At 33.3% G+C, this 17,042-nt stretch overlaps 1 protein-coding gene and 1 pseudogene across 1 annotated transcript; one reads left to right on the forward strand and one right to left on the reverse strand.

Moving 5' to 3' along the window:
- Positions 1-7,015: 7,015 nt before the first annotated feature.
- LOC141833992 (pollen-specific protein C13-like) lies at positions 7,016-7,377 on the forward strand (annotated as a pseudogene).
- A 982-nt stretch (positions 7,378-8,359) lies between these two features.
- LOC141833417 (protein FAR1-RELATED SEQUENCE 5-like) lies at positions 8,360-16,778 on the reverse strand. Its single transcript, XM_074720848.1, has 4 exons — positions 16,402-16,778; positions 16,231-16,328; positions 9,615-11,710; positions 8,360-8,800 (listed from the first exon to the last, which is right to left on the reverse strand). The coding sequence occupies exons 3-4, from the start codon at positions 11,694-11,696 to the stop codon at positions 8,753-8,755; spliced, it is 2,130 nt and encodes a 709-aa protein (XP_074576949.1). The 5' UTR covers positions 11,697-11,710; positions 16,231-16,328; positions 16,402-16,778; the 3' UTR covers positions 8,360-8,752.
- Positions 16,779-17,042: the final 264 nt, after the last annotated feature.

Below are 17,042 nucleotides of genomic sequence, written 5' to 3' on the forward strand. Positions count from 1 at the left end.
AATGAATGTTACAATTGCATGCATGAAGCTCCATTTCATCTGCTGTTTAACCTCATTAACTCTGTCAGCTCTGTAAAGAGATTTAAACTTTATACTACCTCTAATTATTTTTTTTTAAAGAATTGACAATTATTAGAAAGTTTATAAGGTAAAAATAAAGGACACACATAAATCGTCAAAAAAATTTTAAAAAAATTAAAAGGGCATCTCACTTTTCGACAATACCCTTACTTTTAATAATATATTATAGCAACTACAACTACAACTAGTTATTATACCGTATAGTGTTATTAAATAGTTACTATAACATAAAAATTTGATTATTTTATTTTAATCAAAATTATTGTACATGAGCACTAAAATATTCATATGATAACACTCACGTTAAGTGTCCATCGACATCCTATAGTTAGATGAAAAGAGGTAAATCAAGAACTGAACGACCTCTATTTTTTTACCGCAATTGTGATTCAAATCCGTATCCATTGATACAAGTCTAACACTTGGATATCAACTCAACTATACGTCCGGGGACACATATCTTTCAAACATAGAGTTCATCACAGTAATAGTCATTATCATACACTTTTGACAGCAAAAGGTGAAATCATCACTTTGACGGCCTCTCCAAGGTAGTCTCTCATTATTTGGAAGAGAATAAATCACAGGACTTTATCCTTAGCAACAATAGCGGACTTTATCCTTAGCAACAATAGCGCTTGCAGAGATTAAGACAATCCCATTAAAATTCAATCCTAATTTTATTGACAACAACTGCTACTTGCATATCAACTCAACTATCCATGAAGACACGTATCTTTTAAACATAGAGACAGTTAATATTATAGTAATACTTAGCAAATTGCTTTTCCCACCCCCTTGATACCGCACCCCCCCCTCCCCTCCTCTCTCTCTCCTATTCAAATGACTTTTATACCCTTTTTTCTTTGTTTTTTATTTTATTTTACTTATATCTCTCTCTCCTATTCAAATGACTTTTATACCATTTTTTCTTTGTTTTTTATTTTATTTTACTTATATATATATATATATATTTAATTTTAATTAATTTTTATTTAGTTTTATTTTTAAATTAAAACTGTTTATTATTTTTTCATTAATACTTATATATATATATATATTTAATTTTATTTAATTTTTATTTAGTTTTATTTTTAAATTAATTTTGTTTATTATTTTTTAAATTTTATTTATTTTATTTCTTTAATCAATTTTGTTTATTATTTTTTTATCAAAATTTTTTATTTTTTATTTTATATAATTTTTAACATTATATAATTTTATAAATAATAACTCCTAAACTTTATAACTAAAAATAAATAAAAGATTATAAACATATAAAAAATTTATTCAAAATAATAAAACTGATAAAAAAAATTGAAAAAAAAACTGATTAACAAAAAAATAAAATCAATAAAAAAACAAAATTAAAAAAATAATACATTGAAAAAAATACAAGTATTATGAAAAAAATAATAAATAAAATTAATTAAAAAATAAAATTTATATAAAATAAAAAATATATAATAAACAAAATTGATTAAAAATAAAACTAAATAAAATTTATATAAAATTCTAAAAATAAAGTATTGATAAAAAAGAATAAACAAAATTGATTAAAAATAAAACTAAATAAAAATTAAATAAAATTAAAAAAATATCATATTGATGAAAATAATAATAAATTAAATTAATTAAAAAATAAAACTAAATAAAAATAAAAATATATGAGAGTTATTTTTAAATAAAATTAATTAAAAAATAAAACTAAATAAAAATTTAAAAAAAATAAATAAATAAATACAAAGAAAAGGATAAAACTGTCATTAGAAGAGGAGAGAGAGGAAGTGGGAGGGGGGCGTGCGCTGTTGGGGGTGGGAAAAACAGTGCTCTAATACTTATTATCATACACTTTTGATAATAAAAAAATAAAAATATCATTTTAACGACCGTGGGAGTACGGTTATCATAAACTTGCGACCACGAATAGTTGCTTGAGGATGACTGACATGCAGTGGACTGCAAAATATCAAAGTTTATTGACTTGGACTTTTTCTACAACTATCCATCAACAATACGTTTGTTCAAAACATTCGATCTTTATTTTGACCGTGAATATTTGCTGCTTTTGACCAAAACAATAAAAATGGTAGCGTAATTTTGGCGGCTAATCCAAACGATTAGTACAAACTCCATAAGTCAACAATGGCATACAAAATTGAGAGTCCGTTAAACTTAGTATAAACAGTTACAAATCCACAGACATAGTTGACCAAGGACTTTGACTTTTCAAAAGAAGGATATTTGTTTTTCTTGTTACAGTTAGCCACCGCCATAATGTCAATTCCCTATAATATAAGCTGTTTTGGATGACATGATTAACAGTAGACGACATGCCTTCCTCCAGTAGAGAGCTCCAAGGGCCAAGACCTCCACCATTGACTGTGAACAAGGCTTCATGGAGAGCAAAGAAGCCTGGCACCGGCACCGGCACCGGCACCGGCACCAGCAGCCGCAGTAGTCGAGATCCAGTCGTCATCGTCTACGTCGACTCGCCGAAGGTGATCCACACCAGGCCCCAAGATTTCATGAGCCTGGTGCAGCGCTTGACTGGAAAATTATCATCGTCGCCGTCGTCTCATGGCAGCCACTGTGCCACCAATCGCAGCGCTCATGGGAAAAGATCATCGTCGTCTCCGGCGATGCGCGAGGCCGACGGAGAAAGAGGAGGTAGCGGTACGAGTGATCAAGATCACGGAGGGGACTCCTTGCTGCTTACGCTTGGCTCTTCTCCAATCATTTCTCCAACTGTGTTTGACTCTTCTCCTGATTACACATCCTTGAAGGATTCTAGCTAGCCACTGATCTTTTAAAGTTCGTCGTAAATAGAGGGATCAAAAATGGAAAATGAGCAGATAACTAAGCGCTATTATATATATATATATATATAGCTAGTGAACATGTATCATTATCATTTACATTATATATAATTATGTATATAGATAGAATAAGTTCATATCTAATTAATGATATGAAATTTAAAAATATCTATTGAATAGTATAAATATTCATGTAATGTAAAATTAATAATAAATCATTTTTTAATTATAAGATAAGTCTTTTGCATTACATTATTATTTCTCTTTTTTTTCTTAGTAAATTTTTGAGAGCATACTATCTTTCAAGAAAGTGGAATCCGAGCCAATTGCATCAAAATCATTTTCTTTCCAATACTCTCAACTTACCAAATTCAATTATAAGAATTAATCATTTAGAATAAAGACTATATTCGGATCTCAAGGAGTATAGGATATTGTTGAGCATGATTTTAAAGAGTCCTTAGATGTAGTAATTCTACCTCAAAACTAAAAGGATATTTTAAAGAAAAAAAGATCAACATGCTCTCACTATCATCCATTAAGGTTTGGATGATGATATATGTTTGAGAAGATAGTCAATAAGACAACATCAATGAAAGCGTGGGAGATGCTTCGTAACTCTATTATAGGAGTGGACAAGGTGAAGAAGGTGCGACTTCAAACTCTAAGGATTGAGTTTGAATCACTTTTTATGAAGGAGAGTGAATATATCTTCGACTATTTTATAAGAGTTTTTGCTATTGTCAATCAAATAAAGAGATTTGGAGAAACTGTGTTTGACATTCGGGTGATTGAAAAGGTACTACGCTCTCTTAGGACAAAGTTTGATCATGTTGTTATTGCAATTGAAGAATCCAAAAATTTAGAGACTATGATCGTTGATGAATTAAATGGATCATTACGAGCTCATGAAGAAAGGATGAACCGTGGAAAGCAAGAACACTGAGAATATGTGTTATAAGCAAAGACTAACTTGAAGATCAAATTAAAAAAGAGTTTATGATAGAAGTCAAAGCCAGATATGAGGTAGAGGCCAAGGACGAGACAAAGGCCAAGGTTCAATATATGGTCACAGTCAAGGAAGAGATAAACAACCTTTTCAGTTTGATAAATGAAATCAAGCATTTGTAAGAGGTCATGGAAGAGCAAGAGGAAGAGGTAATTATATAAGATATGATGACAGAAAAATAAATCTCAAATTAAATATTATTCTTATCATAAATTTGGACATTATGCTTAAGAGTATCATTCAAACATGAAAGATGAAGAGACAAATCTAATAGAGAACAAAGAAGATGATGCTGAGCAATCTTTGTTTCTTACACTCAAGGAGGACTCTATTAGAAAAATATATACATGGTATCTTAATATATACATGATCCACACCAGGCCCCAAGATTTCATGAGCCTGGTGCAGTGCTTGACTGGAAAATTATCATCGTCGCCGTCGTCTCATGACAGCCACTGTGCCACCAATCGCAGCGCTCATGGGAAAAGATCATCGTCTCCGGCGATGCGCGAGGTCGATGGAGAAAGAGGAGGTAGCGGTACAAGTGATCAAGATCACGGAGGAGGCGACTCCTTGCTGCTTACGCTTGGCTCTTCTCCAATCATTTCTCCAAGCGTGTTTGACTCTTCTCCTGATTACACATCGTTGAAGGATTCTAGCTAGCCCACTGATCTTTTAAAGTTCGTCGTAAATAGAGGGATCAAAAATGGAAAATGAGCAGATAACTAAACGCTATTTTTTATATATATATAGCTAGTGAACATGTATCATTATCATTTACATTATATATAATTATGTATCTAGATAGAATAAGTTCATATCTAATTAATGATATGAGATCTAAAAATATCTATTGAATAGTATAAATACTCATGTACATGTGAAATTAATAACAAGTCATTTTTTTTATAAGTCTTTTGCAATATAAGTCATTACATTATTATTTCTTTTCTCTTCCTAGTAAATTTTTGAGAGCACATTATCTTTCAAGAAAATGGAATCAGAGCCAATTATATTGCATCAAAATCCTTTTCTTTCCAATACTCTCAACTTACCAAACTCAATTATGAAAATTGATCACTTAGAATGAAGACTATACTTGGATCTCAAGGAGTATGGGATATTATTGAGTATGATTTTGAAAAGTCCTTAGATATGGTAATTCTACCTCAAAACTAAAAGGATGTTTTAAAGAAAAAAAGAAAGAAAAGATCAACATGCTTTTACTATCATCCATCAAGGTTTGGATGATGATATGTTTGAGAAAATAGTCAATAAAACAACATCAATAAAAGCGTGGGAGATGCTTCGCAACTCTATTATGGGAGTGGACAAGGTAAAGAAGGTGTGATTTCAAACTCTAAGGGTTGAGTTTGAATCACTCTTTATGAAGGAGAATGAATATATTTCTAACTATTTTATAAGAGTTTTTGTTATTGTCAATCAAATGAAGAGACTTGGAAAAATCGTATTTGACATTCGGGTGATTGAAAAGGTACTATACTCTCTTAGTACAAAGTTTAATCATGTTGTTGTTGCAATTGAAGAATCCAAAAATTTAGAGGCTATGATTGTTGATGAATTAAATGGATCATTACGGGTTCATGAAGAAAAGATGAATCGTGGAAAGCAAGAATAATCAGAACATGTGTTACAAGCAAAGACTAACTTGAAGATCAAATTAAGGAGTTTATAATAGAGGTTGAGGCCAGAGACGAGGTAGAGGCCAAGGACGAGGCATAGGCTAAGGTTTAATATATGGTCGCAATCAAGGAAGAGGTGAACAACCTTTTTAGTTTGATAAACGAAATTAAACATTTGTAAGAGGTCATGGAAGAGCAAGAGGAAGAGGTAATTATATGAGGTATGATGATAGAAAAATAAATCTCAGATTAAATATTATTCTTATCATAAATTTGGACATTATGTTTGAGAATATCATTCAAACATGAAAGATGAAGAGGCAAATCTAATATAGAACAAAGAAGATAATGTTAAGCAATCCTTGTTTCTTACACTCAAGGAGGACTCTATTGGAAAAATAAATACATGGTATCTTGATAATGGAGCCAACAACCATGGATGATAAAAGTAAATTTGTGGAGCTTAATACAAACAAAAAAGGTTTTATAAGTTTTGGAGATAATACAAAAGTCAAAATTGAAGACGAAGGTATGATTTTCCTTCTTGCAAAAAATCCGCCAAAGGTATGATTTTCCTTGAAACAATAAATGGTGGTCATAAAATTCTTTATGATATTTTTTATATATGTTCCAAAATTGACTAGCAATATCTTAAGTATAGGTCAACTTTTGAAAAGAAATTACAAGATTCATATGTAAGATTGTATGTTTTGATTATGAGATCAAGATTTTAACCTTATTGCTAAAGTGTCTATGACTAAGAATAGGATGTTCTTATTGGACTTGAAGAATTGTGAGTCTATATACTTGAAGACTTGTATACAGAAGATTATTAAAGGAACTTCATGTCGAATAAGAAGAAGCTATGAAGATTATGATTGATAATAAGTTAGCTCAAAGTTTGACAAAGAATCTAATGTTTTATTAACGCAACAAACATATTGACACAAGATATCATTTTAGTCGAGAATACATTACAAAGAAAAAAGTTAAACTTGAGTATGTGATGACTATAGATCAAGTTGCCGATATTCTTACAAAACCATTCAAATTTGATGATTTTCAAAGATTGAGGTTCATGGAGTAAGAAAGATTCAAATTTAAAAAGAAGTATTAGAAATTGAATTATTAAACTTGAATACATCCATAATAAATATTTATAAAATACATGAACCAAGTAAAATATGAATATTATAATATAATTCATATATCTAGATAGAAAAAGTTCATGTATCTGATCTAGAAATATCTATTAAGTAGTATAAATGCTCATGTAGTGTGAAGTCGATAATAAATAATTTTTTATAAGATAAATCTTTTATAATATAAATCATTATACTAAATTTTTTAATCCATTATCTTCCAACAGTCATCTAAGGCATATAAATTGGATCTCTATTTTTTTTCTTATTTCGACCTTGTATTTTAGTTACTTTTTAGTAATGCCCCTGTATTATGACTATATGGTCGTGTTACTGACAGCTGTAGGTGCGAAGGTGAAGCTGGAATGCCGACGCTTTGAGACGAGCGCCGTGAACGAGTACGCGGAGGGGTGACGGACGCCACCGGGACGTACCACTTGGAGGTGGAGAACCACCACGAGGAGGAGATCTGCGAGGTGGTGCTGGTGGAGAGCCCCCTGAAAGGCGACTGCGACGAGATCAGCCAGGGGAGGGACCGCGCGCGCGTCCTCGTCTCCGGCCGCAGCGGCCTCGTCACCCCCGTGCGCTACGCCAACGTCCTCGGCTTCCTCAAGAGCAAGCGGCTGCCACAGTGCGGCGTCCTCCTCCATCAGTGCGCTCTCGGCGACGACGATCACTATTGATTAATCGAGCAATGGAGAAAACAATTAATTAATAATTAATGAATTATGTCTTTCTGTTCGATTAATGAAATAATGGGGAGAAGCTTTATTTCTAAAAAAATCGCTACCGTTGATTGAGATATCTTCACCATATGATATGCTATAATTGAGAATTTACTAAAAATAAGTTTTCATAATTGAGAATTATTATTTTTTAAAAAAAAGACTCCTATAATTATTTTATTAAGAAAATACATTTTATTCCTTTGTTATATGACATAAATTGTTTTTTTAAAAACAATAGTTTACAATTAGATTTTATCAAAATAGAATTTTTAAATATAAAAATATTAATATTTTATTTATAATATTCAGAGGCTCGTGGTGGACATCTTTAATTTTATTTTAAAAGGGTACGATTGTAAATCAATTACTTTAAAAATTAATAAAAATGAACATTTTGTAAATTAATTACTTTAAAATTTAATTTTAATGTAAGTTGATTTATTAAATAAGAAGCATGAATATGAAGTTCATAATAATCAAAAAGACACAAAGAATATATAATTCTAAAATTATTTTAATTAAAAAATAGTCATGTCTAGAAATTTGTAATAATTAAAAATATTATTTTAAAACTATGAGATAATTAGCAAATAATTAAAATTTTAACTTTAAACAAAAATTTTCAGAGCCACACAAAATGAATACAAACTAAGTCATGAAACAATTCGAGATTGATGAGCTAATTTTGAATATAAAAAATTATTCACATTAAAAAACTTATAATAATTAAAATAGTTAAATTAAAAGGCTAGTAAAAATACACAAGCTTACTACAAAATCATATTATATAAGAATTTAGGGTTTAGGAAATTGCGATGATATTTATACGTAACCATAACAATCAACTTCTGCTATGATATTTACTTTTGCAGTGCAACTACGTTATTACTACTGTTTCATGGCAATAATCATCATTCCATCTGTGGCATCTTTTATAAGCTAAATTTGATATTTATAAATGAATTCTCAACAGAGACATACAGTCCATTTAGCACAAACCAACTTTGCATCATGTCCTGATATGTAAATCTAGAATAGCAGAGAGTGGGAGGAGAAAACAAATAATTAATATATATGTACATCATTTTGATCTGGACTATACATGATATCTTACTTTGATATCGCCACGTTTCCAACCTTCCCTTCAGTCGACTGCTATGGTGGCCTTGAAAAAGTACCAGACATCGCAAGACAAACTTTGGCAAACCAACTAGTCCAGAACATGATCAGAACCTCTTTGGCAATCTGCTGAAAGCTCAAGGGTTTGTGGTGATGGATAAATCAAACAGTGCTCCGCATAAAATTACAAATACACCAGAAAGAAATCCTTTTATGGTGACCCCCAGTGGCCAAGTAGCTGCCCGATTAAGTTTGTGACCTGAAGAATTCGATAAAACTTATAGTGTATCAACAGCAATCTCATACATTTCCATGTTGATCTAGCAGGGAGTCAAATCTATCAATGGCACCTAAAATATATGAAAGCTCGAAGGAGAAAATGATGATTTAGTGTACTGGCTGAAAAAGTATACTTAGTCTTAGCGAAACATGATATCAAATAATTTTTAAATGTTCATTACAATTCATGTTTTAAAATAACCTATTGGATTTTATAACAATTGATTGGAGCATAAATCACTTCATAACAATTCTTCATCTACCGAAGTAGGAATCCCTGCCTTCTAGACTTTAGACTTCTCACACAATATAAAGAATATTGAAGACTGAGCCTTGAATGCGTGAGCCAATGAGAAGTATAAATCTAACCATACAAAGGGCATTGCCGAACATTCTTGTTCTTTTAGTACCAGATCATGGATTGTTTAACAAGGTCTCTTAAAACCCATGAATTTTTATTTTTATTTTTTCCAATTTTTAGCCACAACATCCATAATGTATGAAAAGTCAACACGGCAAGATCCACTGACTTCAAATTAAATCAATTGATTATGATTAGCAAAGTATTAACTGTCTACTAATCAACAAATTAAAGCACCTAGTATTTAACAAAGATCACAAATGATGGGGCAACAGGCTATCACCTGTTGCAAAGTAAAATACAAAATGTTGACAGAACATTTCTTTCCTAGTTAGGTATGTGCAGAGACATGCAAAATTAGATGTGAATTCTTCACCTAAGAATAACTGAAATTAAGCTGAAAATGCAAAGGTAAAGCAAAAAAGCTGCATACCTTTCTTTCAGGATCTTGCAAAGACTGATCATTGATTGCATCATCTATAGTAATTTCTTCATTAATGTTGATTCCATCTCTCTGTGAACCTCTTGAAGCATTTTTCTCAAAAGCAATCATATTGTCATAAGCTTTCTTTAAAACATCTTTGGCAGCTTTATACATCTTTGCAGAAATAGCCCCTTTCTCTGCACATCTAATGGCATCTCGACAAAGATCATTGTATCGTGAAGTAATGGATTCTTGGGAAGGATTAAGAAGCTCGCCATTGAGTTCATACATTGCGGAGCCAACTTTTGCATTTCTAGTCCAACGCTGCAAGAAATACTCTTTAGGTAGAACTCGAACATCAATCATCAAGAACACCCCTAAAATATGGCGGCATAAAATGCCAGAAAACTCAAAGTTTTTGCAACTACAAGTTGCTGCCATTTTGCTAGTATTATATGAGACAATGAATGTCTCCAGAGAATCCTCATCACCTGTTACAGTGAATTTGCAATTTACACCATCTTTTATTTTGTAAACATTGTAACCTAAAGATTCCACAAACTCCTCTTGGAATTTATTGAATACTGCTCTTGTGTAGATAGCTGATGCTTGTTTCTCTATTGGTGAGGCAGTCTTCAGGTTTGGCTTAGTGCATAGAGTATTGTAATCTTCTTGCACTTCTTCTTCAAATCGTCTTGCTGTAACCAATTCAAACTGAGTGAGAAATACTTTTAATGAGGTCTTTGTATTGAAGTATTTTTTATAGAAATCATTCATAGTTTCTAGCTTCTGAAAGGAAGACATTTCTCCAAAAAATGTATCCTTTAAGTACAATGGGATCCACTTTTGTCGGATATTAGATAGTGTCTGAAGCCATGAATTTTTCCGGAGGTCATATCTGTCTATGATCGATGCCCATCTAGCTTCAAAAGTTTCGACAGTTTCAGACTTGATGACACATTCTTCCAGTTCCCCTCTCAAAGAAGTATGTGTGGAATACAGATGCGCTAACTTCTGCTTACTTCTACTTAAAATGAGCCACTTGCAAAATCGATGGCAGGTACTGGGGAATACCTTTGCAATTGCCGCTGCCATGGCCCTATTCTGATCGGTAACCAATGACAAAGGAGGGCGGCCACCCATTGCAGCTAACCAAGTTTCGAATAGCCAAATAAATGCAAACTCAGACTCATCTATAAGCAAGGCACATCCAAAGATAACAGGCTGCAAGTGGTGGTTGATTCCAGAGAATGTAACAAAGGGCATCATGTACTTATTCTTTTTGTATGTTGTATCAAATGTTACAGTATCACCAAAATAGTTGTATGCAGTTCTAGCTTTGGAGTCCACCCAGAAAGCATTAGTCACACAGCTATTATTGTCAACTTGGATAGAATAAAAGAATGCTGGGTTATCAGCTTGCATTCTCTTGAAGTAATCTAGAAGACTCTGAGCATCACCTCCTTCACCAAAGGCATTTTGTCGAAGGAGAGTCGCGGTATCAGATGAAACTATACTTGTTTTCTCGGATGTATCAATAAAACCTCTTGCACGAAGATAGCCCACTCGACTACATGTTCCAAGGTGATGATTGTGAGCCTTCTCAAGCTTTGAGACTACCCATCGATCAGAGTTACGTACCACCTCCATCATTGCCTTGCAACCTTCTCTCATTGACATTCTTTCACGTTTTCTCATCCCTTCACTTGAAGGTTTCTTCCGGTATATGCCTTCTTTAGAACACACAAATCTCTTCATAATAAGGACCTCCTCAACACCCTTAGAACGTCGGGACCTGCCCACTCGGAAAGGGAAACCTAATCGGCGGGCATAGTCATTGTAGAATGACTTTGCAGCCTCATCAGATTCAAACTCCATACCCAATATGGGTTCTTTACTATCCTCCGTACTAACAGAAGCCAAATCTTTATCTGGTTGAATAATGATTCCAACAGGAATGTTCGAGGGATCTTCAGAATGAGTTGCAAGGGATGAATTATCATCCTCACAAGGGCGGGCAGCAGCATCCAGTGACATCAGACATTCAACATAATCCTCTATCAATTCGTCTCCTTCACTTCTGCTTTCCATGAATGTGTATACAACTGCATAAATTCAACAGTTAGGGTATCAAGATTATCAGTGTGTTTTAAATTTTGCCTTGAAAAGTTTAAGAAAGTCTGGATTTTGGCCATGTTATTCTAAGTATATTTGACGCTTTTAAGTTATAAAATGTGTATTGATTTTGCCCAAACAGCCTAAAATCGGTGACAATGTCTAACTTCATTCAACAGATCCTTTCATTTGTCTATCATACTACCTGCGATGTAGGAAGTGATGTATGTTATTCACTTTCCTGTTTGCTCAACCAGCATAGATTATGTGATATTGAAAGTAGCAAGAGGGCAGATCTAGCTTATTTGTGGTGGTTCTGGATTTCTTAGAGAAGATAGCTATGATATTGATGCACTTAGCCTTCCATAACCATGTGAGGCGGTGCACATCTTTGGTATGCCAAGTCTCCCTTGGACAGTGGAGGACAATCAGGTCTGCAAAAACATTTCGCCTTGTGGCTCAAGTGAGACAGCTGACTATTCCAACAGAAAATTTGGATGGCACTTGGAAACTGGCTGTTTGGAGCCAGAAGGGCAACACTGGCACACACTTAGGCCTCTAGGAGCCAGATTGATGCATATGTGATTATCAAATTGAAACATTTAAATTTAAGGTCAAATTGAGTTTTGTTTTTGAAATTCCTAGTGCCAAAATGGAATTAGCCCTATTTTGTGTATGCTTGATAGACTTGCTATACTGAATCTATCAATTATAAGTCGATAACTTCTCTGTAACAGAAAACAATAATTTATTTCCGTTCAGTAAAACAAAATGATGCCCTAAATAAGATATAAATAGCACTCCTCCAGCTCTGCATGAAGCATCATTTATCAACAAATAAAGAAAAGAAATAGGAAAGATACTGGCATAGCTAAAAAATAAGCACATTATTGTTGTGATTATGGAAATTATTACTCATGGAATCCCAAAGTAGCACCCTCTATATTTATATATGTATTACGAAAAAAATTAAAAGTTGATCCTTTACCCATTACATATTTACCGATGAGTCCTTTGCACATAGTACTCCCCCTCAAACTAGTTTAAATATACATTATTACAAATATATTTGACTCTAGGCCCTCCTGACGATTTGGTCAACAAATCTGTTAACTCATCATTAATGATCTCATTAAGTTGAGCATTCTCACTGATGAAGTGGAAATCAAACTCTATATACTTTGTCTTGGCATGAAAAATGAGATTTGAGGATATATGCTTCATAGCATAATTATCACAGTAAAGTTTTATTGGTCTTACAAGGGCATATCCTATCTCTGCTATCATATGCTTAAATGAGTTAGCACATTGTTGTGTTCATGGCTCTATATTTGTAGTTTTTATTCAATGGGCATAACATGTACTCTCTACTACTCACAAATAAAAAGTGTTGCAAAGATAATTTATTTTTCAAATCAGCCTTTTGCACTTCTCCGGATCAGCTATTGACTCTCCTATCCTGGATGGATCTGACACTAGGATCCATAGGAGTATTTACAGGTTTAGATAGTTTAGTCCTGGAACATCTGCCTCCTCGAGCATATTCACTACATATTTGTTAGATATAGATATCTTCTTCTTTACAAGTAGCTTTTATACCAATGAAGCACTTAAGTTTACCCAAGTCTTTAGTCTGGAAGTTTTTATAGAGGTAATGAAATCATCACTAGCAATGATAAAATCAGGCAATAAGAAGAATGATACTATAAAATGAGATAGAACACAAAGTAATCTGTAGCGCTCCTAGCCGTGCATACTATAGAAGAGCTAAGCTAAATTTTACAATTAAGGCTTTGCTTGAAATCGTACAAAGACTTCTAGCTTACACACCATTCCCAGCTAGGGGATACTAGCAGGATAAAGTGCTCTAAAGACTCATGGTAGAAGAGAATATATAACATCCTATGAGAAGAAAATAGCAATAGAAATTTACCTTTAAAGAATAGAGGATGGCATGTGTTTGATGAAATAACATGCAATGAAAATAACCACCCCAAAAAGAAAAGGGACTTGTAAATCTAGGCAGTCTCAACAATATGTCAATTATTTCTTTTTGCTACACCATTCTGCTAGGGTGCATGAGGACATGAAGACTGATAAGCAATACTATCACTTAATAGAAATGACTGAAAAAGAGTGAGTGAAATATTCTCTAACATTGTCCGAGAACACTTGATGAAGATGCAAAATTGGTTTTTGATTTCTGTGTAGGAGAAAAAAATAGGAAAGAATTCAGAATCGTCTTTCATTAGAAAACACTAAGACATTCGAGAATAGCCATCAATAAATTGACGGGATATCTAGCACCAAAGATAGAGCTAATTCAACTTGGACCTCACACATTACAATGAACTGAAGCAAAGGGTGCAAAAATATGCTTATAAATACTGCTAAGGAAGGGGACCAAGTGACGAGATTCACATTTAAGGACTTGAAAAAGTAGACAGATTGGGGTGTAACTAAAAAAATATTGAAAACAATATATGCATATCTAATTGGTAAAATAAGATTCATGCCCAATGTCAATTATTTTACCAGTCCTTGAATCCTATATAGAGACAAAAGTGGTGTCGACGGTAATAGAATAATTCAATGATCTAATAAATTGACTAATGGACAATAGGTCCAATGAAAACTTAAGGATATAAATCAGAGAGAAATATAACATAGGGATGTGAAAATATCTCCAATGCCTTAAACCAATGAGTGACACTCGTTGCCTATCATAATATTTGGAGGTCATGTTGGTGATGTGAGATTAGAGAAAGAAAATATGTTAGCAGAGATATGTTCGAAACACCTGAGTCTAAAATCTGTAGGGGCAATCCAAAGATACTCAATGCACAAGCTGTAGAGATACCATAGGAAGATAAGAAGCTGAAATGAAGCACTAACAGTAGCCTAGAGCCAAACAAATCTAGTGATATGAATCCAAGTTTCATCATCGCATCTACTTAGATGCATTCATATCTTCTAGAGCCAAACAAATCTAGTGATATGAATCTACTTTAGTTGGCATTCATATCTTTCCTATCTCTTTAGTTGGTCATCCTCATATCTATTTATGGTCCTTCTCTCATAAAAAGTAAGATCATTTCCATAAACTGTATATAACCCAAAGCTAGGCACCCAATTAACTTTCAGCGAAGAAAGAAAAACAAACGAACAAACAACTTAAAGGATATGTTGTGCTCTTTGATATCCCTATATATTCGATTGGGATCAATTTTGCAGTACTTTATTGCAAACCATGTTACAAATGTAGCTAGAAGACAATTTTCTAAGGAAAAATATTATGCAATAAATTCTAGAATTTAAAATCCAAGTTTAAACTTACAAATTCCAAGAAAATGAAAGGACAAAAATTTGTAGTCATTAACCCCCATCACACAATTTTTTCTACCTATCAGTGTACCATATGCAAACTCTACCATACATTCATCCTAGGATTACTCTGGTCAGTGATCTGGCCTTCTGTAGAAGCTGATCTGAAATGTTCTTTTGTCCTTAACAATATGTAGCTATTTATGAATAGTAGTATGATAGACAAAGAGAGGAATGTTCCATAACTACCCTAGTAGTAATTAGGTAGCCAATGCCAGCCTATCTGTGTTCATATAATATGTATATATTATATATACTTCCACAATAATATAGTACACCAATCCTATTTGATCCTACCAATATTAATAAATTTAAATCAAACTGCAAAATAAACATGGGCAAGCCAAATTGCATATCCATATGTATGTAAGGGGAATATTCTAATAGCTTAAACTCTTGGAAGCGATTACTAAATCAAATCTTAACAATACATAGAATACTTCAGTTCTGTAGACAACCATGGACCATGAAAGTGTTCAGTTAGATAATATTGCAAGCATAACATGTAAACATGATTCACAAAACTCTTCCTAGAACAATTATCTAATAGTAGTTTCCTGATAAAAATAAAGCAAGAACATCAAAGCTACCAATCCATGTATGGTTTATAGTTGTTCAATGTTACAATAGCAGTTCAAAATTTTCATAGAATTATAGATGCATAAAGAGCAATATTAAATATCACAGATTAGCTACTAATCAATCGTATCAAGACAGTCACCTCACTTTAACTGCATAGAGCTTTTAACACTTGTAGAGATTAAAATACGGTCCTATTTATACCGGAAGAACTACTTCTAAGTCGGCCTCATATTTGTTTAAATTTGTTATCAGCTTCCTCAAGATTAATAATTTAAATTGGCAATGTTTTTACTATGACAAAATATTTCAAAGCTTCACGTTTAGAACAGCATAATGATTACTAAAAGTTAGAGAAGGTTAGTCTTGTCTTTGCAATCGTTCTACAATTTCCCTTCATAACAAGTGGAATGAGAATACTCTTTGATATGGAGGTAACTCATTTATCCTCTCATTTTAATTGTACAATGTCTCATTGGCTATTCAGTTCCTTCTGCCAACCATTTTTAGAGGGAAACATCAAAGAAAAGGAAAATGAATAACTCACCAGGCTATGTCCCAAACAAAGGTTTCAAATGATTCTCAATCATTCCCTTGCTCCTATCTCCTAGGCGCACGGCATTAGAACCAAGCGGCTCCAGCCATCTACCAACCAAATTCCAGTTCAAAGTCAAATTTTTAAGAGAACCAAACCAAAAAAATAGAAATTAACTATTACCGAGGATTCTTGAACGGGAGAAAAAGGAAGAGGCTATCTATACGGAATGCGTCCCGCTAAATCTGGACTCAGCGGAGCTGCTTCCACAGCAATACTCTTCTTAGTACAGTATCAACGATTTGCATGCTTTAACCGTGTGCATGGTATCCAGTCACAGCCCAGCGAAAGCTGTCTAGTTTTACTTTTATGTCTCCGGCGGCCGGCTCTGGCTGTAGTCGGAGAAATTATGCCCCGGGCAGCGCCAACAATAGCCGTGGGAGAGCAGGTTGCTTAAGATGCAAACGTAAGATATAGAGAGAAGGTATTGAATGGATCAGACTTATGTTAAGGTTCAAGGAAACTCCACCGGCGACGGCGGTGGCGGTGAACGGATGCGAGCGGTGGCGTGCCCTAGATCGAGATAGGGAAGGGGCGGAGAAAAGTACCGGGTGATCGTAATACCAGGCATGTTTATTTACTAAAAGCTCCTCCTATTTCTTTATTTTAATATTTAATTTATATATTATAGGTTAACCTGGAAAAGATATTATTACCACGAACTCCTGCCATTTACACTTATTTCATTTTCACTTGTGTATTTTTTTAATTTAAATATTTAATTTTTATGATCAAATTAACTACGGATCATGCGCAACATAAAT

The sequence above is a fragment of the Curcuma longa genome, chromosome 8 (assembly GCF_044706935.1).
Source record: "Curcuma longa cultivar G26 ecotype Majalengka, Jawa Barat chromosome 8, ITB_CL_G26_1.1, whole genome shotgun sequence".
Classification (NCBI taxonomy): domain Eukaryota; kingdom Viridiplantae; phylum Streptophyta; class Magnoliopsida; order Zingiberales; family Zingiberaceae; genus Curcuma; species Curcuma longa.